The sequence below is a fragment of the Phytophthora infestans genome, genomic scaffold (assembly GCF_000142945.1).
Source record: "Phytophthora infestans T30-4 supercont1.72 genomic scaffold, whole genome shotgun sequence".
Taxonomy (NCBI): domain Eukaryota; phylum Oomycota; class Peronosporomycetes; order Peronosporales; family Peronosporaceae; genus Phytophthora; species Phytophthora infestans.
The window spans coordinates 524,199-531,181 of NW_003303687.1; the positions used below are offsets into that span (position 1 = coordinate 524,199).

Consider the following 6,983-nt stretch of genomic DNA (forward strand, 5'->3'; position numbering starts at 1 on the left):
CGTCCTCAAGGACGCGTGGTCTGTGTAGATCACAAAGGGCCTAGAGCCCAGAAAGTGAACACGGAACTTCACAAGGGCATATTTCATTGCCAGGAGCTCCTTGTCGTCGACAGGGTAGTTCCGCTCGGCGGCTTTGAGCTGCCTGGACTGGAACGAGATGACTCGTTCGTGTCCAGCCGTGTCGGCCTGCAGCAATGCACATCCAATGGCGTAATCGGAGGCATCGCAGACGACGCTAAACGGCTTCGTCTCGTCCGGCAGGGCCAGGACAGGGGCCTCTTGGAGACTGGCCTTGATGCTGTCAAAAGCTGCCTGGTGCTCTTGCTCCCAGCGCCAGTCGACGTTCTTCTGAAGGAGGATCGGCAAGGGCTTAGCGAAGCCCGCGTACCCTGCGCTGTACTTGTGAAGGTAGTTGGCCAAGCCCAACCACTTTCGAAGATTCTTCTGGGATCGGGGCGTCGGCCATGCTGCTATGGCCTTGACCTTGTCTGGGTCAGCCCGAACGCCCAAGTTACTTACGAAGCAACCGAGAACTTTAATCTCTGGTGACGCGAAAACGCACTTGTCGATGTTGGCGTAGAGCTTGTTCGCTCGCATTACGTCGAACACTCGACGGAGGTGTCTTAGATGCACCTCCATGGCCGTCTTGCCTCCCTCGGCACGGCTATGGACGAATATGTCGTCGAAGTACGTCTGTACGAAGGTACGCAAAGGGCGGAACAATTGCGCCACCAGGCGATTGAACGTCGCCGGGGCGTTAGACAAGTCATGAACACTGAGAACAGCGTGCTCAGAGTGGGTAACATAGTTCCACTCACGGTCGCCCAGACCTTAACTGAAGAGGAAGACGTCGGATACGCTTCCTGTGTGGGTAACACAGTACCACACGCGGTCGCCCAGACTTTAACTGAAGAGGAAGGCGTCGAACTCGCTTCCTGTGTGGATACCACGGTACCCCACGAGGCCACGAGTGCCTAGGATGTTGAGCGCCGACATCCCTAGACGTGGGCAGCAAAGCTCCCCGTCACAGACGCCGTCGGCAAAGACGCCGCCGCCGCCTCAAGTCGGATCCGAACTTCGTTCCGATCGACGTCGCTTCAAGCGACCCGGAGTCCAGGGCCCGGGCTCTTCCGACAAGGCCGGTGGGAGAGTGTTATCACATCTTCGATGGCGAGACCGGTTTACCCGTCCAGGCATCTGGTGTCCACTTGGAACCGTTGCCAGAGGTTGCAGAGATACTGCATCTCGAGGAAATGACAGCTGAGTCTTTCCTGACCAACCTCAAGGCTGGAGAGATTGCTGAGATGGTACTCATGAGACCTGAGACCACTCAGGAGGAGCTGAACTCCTCCTCTGTCTTGGACGAGAACGTCCTGGAAGACATGAACAAGCAGCGTCAGGCGCGCTTGGGTTCTGAGATTCTCAAGAACCCCAAGGATCCGGTGTATCCTTTGGTGACGGAGTATGCGAACGTGGTGAACAAACACCCACCGACCCAACTCTCACCGGATCGAGGCGTACGGCACGAGATTGATCTCGTGCCCGGCACAAAGTATTGTGTCACGAGGCAACGGCCTCTCCCGCGCGAACAGTGCGAGGTCATTGATGCCTTCTTTGCCGCGAAAGCGAAGGCAGGCATGGTGCGGGAGTCGAAATCCCCGCACTCGACGCCGACTTTCTGCGTTCGTAAGCCGAACGGAAAGTGGCGTCTGGTTCACGCTTATAACAAGCTAAACAGCGCAACGGTGCCGGCCCAAACACCAATCCCATGATAGGATGTGTTGTTGAACAACATGGCCGGGAGCGTACTGTACAGTGCGCTGAATTTGGTAGACGGATACTACCAAATCCTGATACGAGATAGCGACATCCCGCTCACCGCAGTAAGCACCCCAAGCGGCATGCTTTGGGAGTGGCCCGTCATGCCGCAGGGCAACCATCAAAACATCCTCGGAGTCGTCATATACGTTGACGACTCCCAAGCATCTGCCGGATGCTTTGGTACCCTGGCAGTCCTCGCGGGCGCCCCGGGTCCTGACAGAGGTGGGAACATGACTCACCAATGCTCTGTCGGACTGCGCAGGGCGGCTGGCACCGATTGCCTTGCCTCGCCAGTCGATCCAGGGCTCGTGCTTCTCGAGCCAGGGCATGCCCAGGATCATATCATATGGATCCATATCGAGAACAGTGAACTGTTCGAGGCTGTCAAAGTCTTCAAACTTGACGGCCAGATCCACTTGGACGTTGGGGACAGTGACGACCTTCCCGTCGGCCAGTCGCACTGACACCGTCCCGTTACCCTTGCTTTCTCTTAAAGCATCGGACAACTTGTTGCTGTTACGAGCAACCGTCTGGCGGCGTGCGAAATTCTTCGACGCCCCAGAGTCGATCAAGATTCTAAAGGGATGATCGTATTCCCGTACACATCCGTGTACTACGAGCAACCCGCCGCTGCTCTTCGCCGATTCGAGAGTGCGAAGACTCTCAGGGGCTAAGTCCCCGTGGTACGCACCACCCGCGCACCCATCACGAAGACTTAGTTCTTCCCCAGTAGGGCGCCCCGCCCCTACTGGTTCCCGGCGCTCCCCTGTCCCCGGGATCCTGGCTTCTGCCAGCGACCCTTGAGGACGGGCTTGGGGAAGGACCGTCTGCGGAGTCTTTCCGCGGGACAGTCGCGCTTGAAGTGGCCCATCTTCCCACAGCCGAAGCAGCGGATGTCACGCTATTCGGCGGACCCGAGTTCCATGGGAACTGGTCCGTTGGGGCTTGTTCGACCGGGAGCCGACAAGGAACTCCCAGGCCATGCTGAGGCCGGCGTACGCGCCTGGCGATGGCTGTACGCTTCTTGAAGAGCCACTTGAATCGCCTCTTCAAGGGTGCTTGACTGCACCCGGAACAGCTGAGTGCGTGCGGGGCCCACTCGAAGGCCGTCCATGAACACAGTCATCTTGATGTGTTCGTTGAGTTGGTTTCCCACTAGGGACGCCGTGAGCTCCCGTATCTCTTGCACATACTCGTGCAGTTCGCGCCTTCCTTGTTTACACGCGAGGAAGCGCGAACGCTGGCGGTACTCGTAGTTCGCCGGGAGGAACGCGGCTCGGAGCTGTTCGCACAGCTGAGCCCAGGATGTGAAACATCCAGGGGATGTTGCTTCCCGTGTGTACACCCAACGCTTAGCACGGCCGCTAAGGTTGGAGAGTGCAAAAGCAACACGCAGCTGCTCGGTCGAGATCAGAGCCGCGTCCATCGCGAGCTCTACTTCTCGAACCCAGAAGTGAAGGTTATCGCCTTCCTTCCCTTCATACGGCTTAACCTTCAGCCGTATTGGCTTCGGGTGAGGCGGATTTGCTTCCGCCGCCGGAGCCTGCAGGATCTCCCGCACATGCGCGATGAGGCCCTGCTCGTACGCGTCGAATGCATTGACGCGCTCGAGCTGCTCAGCCGGTGTTGACACCACCAGGCTCTGCAGGGCCTCCATCCCGAAGATGCCTGTCATCTTCCGAACCGACTCGAACTGAGAGTCGTTCATATGGGAGAAGTCGTTCCTATCCATGGCAACGAGCTTCGGAGAGGTTCAGGTAGTCTACCCGCGGTGGCGTGGATTGACTACTAGTGCTACCAAGTGTGACGGGGTCACACAGCACCTTGCGCTAGAGGAAGTTATCTTCCGAGAGTTTACAAACTCTCAGTGAACGGCAGTTCACAGGTCCCCTCTTTAATTAAAGAGAGCGAAGTGACCTAAATAAGGTAGATTGTAAACTGAGTATATTTATAGGTAGGTTAAGTTTGGGTTTAATACAAACTATTAGTTACCTATAGAAATGCAATGTCATTTAACCAATGGTTGGCTTTGAACGACCTTGGTACCTTGTACCAAATATCCCGGAGTATGACGTGTCATACTCCTGAAGTGTGAAGTGTCACACTTCATGTAACCAGGGTACACTTAGGGCTACGTACCCCGCTACAGTTTTGGCTTACACTGTTATTTCAGTCACTTCACCACATTTACTGAAAAATATAAACATTTTTTCTACCTTTTTAAGGTAATTCGTCGTTTGAGGACTCATGAAGTTTAACCATACCCGCGATTCATAGCTGTGGTAATTACACCTTTGCCGGACCCCGTTACTCGCATGATCAAAGTAGGTGCTTTAGTAATGAAATGGTATTAGTTCGCAAGCTCAAGTTAAATGCGAGAATCTATCAACTGCCATCCAATACTGGCTCTCATCCAACATGGCAGTTCGAATTTTCTTCTGCAGCTTTTTCATCGGACTCGTAGGCGGAAACGCACTCAGTTCCACCACTTGGTCGCTTGCCTCTGGGTTCTTATAAAATCGAAGACGTTTGGTGACAGTATCCTCAATCGCACTGTCACCACTACTTCGCTTTTTTTTCGTCTCCATCTCGCTCTGTCGAATCGAAAAGTTTAATTGCGGACGTCTTGCCGCTGCACTGCAACTTTTCACCAAAGAGCCCTTGAGTGCTGTAGCAACTTTACGCTCACATGTATCTCCAGCAGCAACTTTACTGTCCTCATCCACACTCCCACTCCATATCGCTCGCTCCCCTTTCCTGCTAGTACACGGCTGTCTAGAGGGTCCTGTAGCACCCGGGAACTTCAGTCTTGTAGGCTTCGGCACGTTCTTGTTGTCCCTACGCTGACGCTTCCATCCAGCAGGTTTAGCGTCATGTGTCGGGTCCTTGATGTATGCGTCTTCTTCTAGGCTGAATGTGTGCCGTTTCCTCACCGCAGGAGGTTTGGCAATCGGCTTTACGGTCACTTGCGTCGTCTCCACTCCTGACACACTGTGGAGCTTGGAGGGATTGGCCTGGAGAAGCCTACACGCCGCCTCAGACGAGCTGTTGTGATCTTGAATCGACTTGTTGGTCAATACGACGGAGGAGGAGAATGTGGGCTTCTCTGCGGGACTGAGAGGCTGCCGCGGGGCCTTGAATTCACGCTTCTTGAGCCACAACTGATACACCGCCGTCATGAGAATTGTTGCTTCACGTTTCGTATATTCGTCACCTATCTATTTATTTATTTAATTGTTTTTAAGCAAGTGACGACGTATAAAACATGTTTTCGTTTTGATTTAAACTCAATTTGTACTTTTCCGTTTCAAAGCAAAAAAACAAACACGACCCATTATTCTGTAAGCATGAACAAATCCCCCAAAGAACCGCTCAAGGCCAGCGCAACACACCCAGAAGATGACTACAAACCCTCTCAGTCGGTCGTTAAAGTGCCAAAGACAGAGACTCCAAGGAAGAGGCCATTTGCGGCGAGCTCCAAGCTGGCAGTTCTGCGATCCGTCAAGCGACGTCTTAAGGACAGCGGGACGACACGAAAACGACTGTCGGACGCCACCAACATCGACTCTCGAGTCACCACACAAACCAGAAGCACAGGAGCACAGAACGACACTAGTCCGGTGCTACTGGAAGAGTCAAGATACTGGTTAGTAGTGCAAAGATTCTCCCAGTTAGCTTAATGGAAGGAGTTGCTACAGCAAGTGATGGCTGTACAGTAATTAAGAAATGGGTCCGTTGCCGCCCAGGGGATCGATCCAGCCCATCGTCACCTTTCGCTTCTTCTCGAACAATGCCTTGCGTCGCTAATGACCGTACTGTACTGAATTTTTTGCAGATCAGGAGTGTCGATTCGATGTCGATTTATCCTGAGTCGGGCAGCATGAGAGCGACGAGTGCTGGCCATACAATACCTTGCTTTATCAAATACAGTACTGTATTTAAAAACATTATGTTAGGCTACCAGTATTATAATACTAAAGTACCGTGAACACGGCACTATCCCATGATATGATGAGGATCAAGCTTTGATTTCGCTTGGCGTTCCTGCTTGCCGTCCAGCCCCCACTTCGAAACCTGCCGTTCAAGCAACGATCACCTCCACTAGGATGCGACCCGCGCTGTATTTGCTACTCGCCATCTTCGTCCTCCTCAGCGCAAGCACTGATGCCTTCTCGTCAACAACTTCATCGGACAAGAGGCCACTGTCCCAGCTGAGCCGGGGCAGCAAGCAACTACATGTAACTCGTGTACACGCTGCCGACATTATGGAAAGAAGCAAAAAGACTGCGGTTGTCGAGGGTGAAGACGAACGGGGAATCTTTGTGCACTTCGAGATGTTTATTGCCCAGATCAAGGCAAAAATCCACGGGCTCTTAGTCCGAAGGTTCGAGCACCTAGACTCTCGAAATATTACACCCGATAAGCTAGCGAAAGACTACCAGATTGGAACTATGGCAGCACTAGCCCGGAGCAAGAGATTTATCAAGCTGTACGCGGACTGGTACCGGAAAAGACACCCGTCTTGGGTGACAGCACTTACGAAATAAGACGCTGACACGAAATAACAACACAAGTACACCGATATCATTGTTGAGTAGTAAGAAAAAATGTTTATTCAAAGAAGGCTAAATACGAATTCTCTTTGTAAAAATATAGAATCCATTTGGAAGCCTCCACGCTATCGACAGATGACGCCTTCCAACACTGTGAAAAGCCCGACGCCGTAGTGATTTACTTCGAGTGAAATTTCAGGTCCACCCCAAGATTCCGCCAGACTCTTGCGATGGACCAACATGCCTTAACGCGCAGACCCAAACGTACCAACGCTCGCCATGTCGTTCCCCGCGCACAAAATTCGCGGTACAGGTGCGCCACTGCCTTCTTCCTCGACTGGCTTCTGCGTGCACGGGGTCGTGAACGCTTCGTCGATAAGCGCCTGGACCTCGACGCGTCGACCAGCACTTCCTCACTACTACAGTATACCGGTAGACACATTGAAGAACATAAAAGTGGCGCAGGAACTTGCTGTTATTAATAATCGGGGGCTCAGGAAAAATAAATATATTTTAATATTTATAGTATTGTATTTACGGAGTAACGGGTTATTGGAAAGGAAAGGTTTCCGTAATAAGCAGGGGTCAGAAATAAATATAATTTTAGAA

At 52.7% G+C, this 6,983-nt stretch overlaps 1 protein-coding gene across 1 annotated transcript; it reads left to right on the forward strand.

The window, feature by feature from the left end:
• Positions 1-5,927: 5,927 nt before the first annotated feature.
• PITG_18404 (uncharacterized protein) lies at positions 5,928-6,738 on the forward strand (the record flags this gene model as incomplete). The annotated part of the gene is made up of 2 exons (XM_002997500.1): positions 5,928-6,347; positions 6,574-6,738. 2 exons carry the CDS (start codon positions 5,928-5,930, stop codon positions 6,736-6,738), a joined length of 585 nt encoding a protein of 194 aa, XP_002997546.1.
• Between the last annotated feature and the right edge of the window lie 245 nt (positions 6,739-6,983).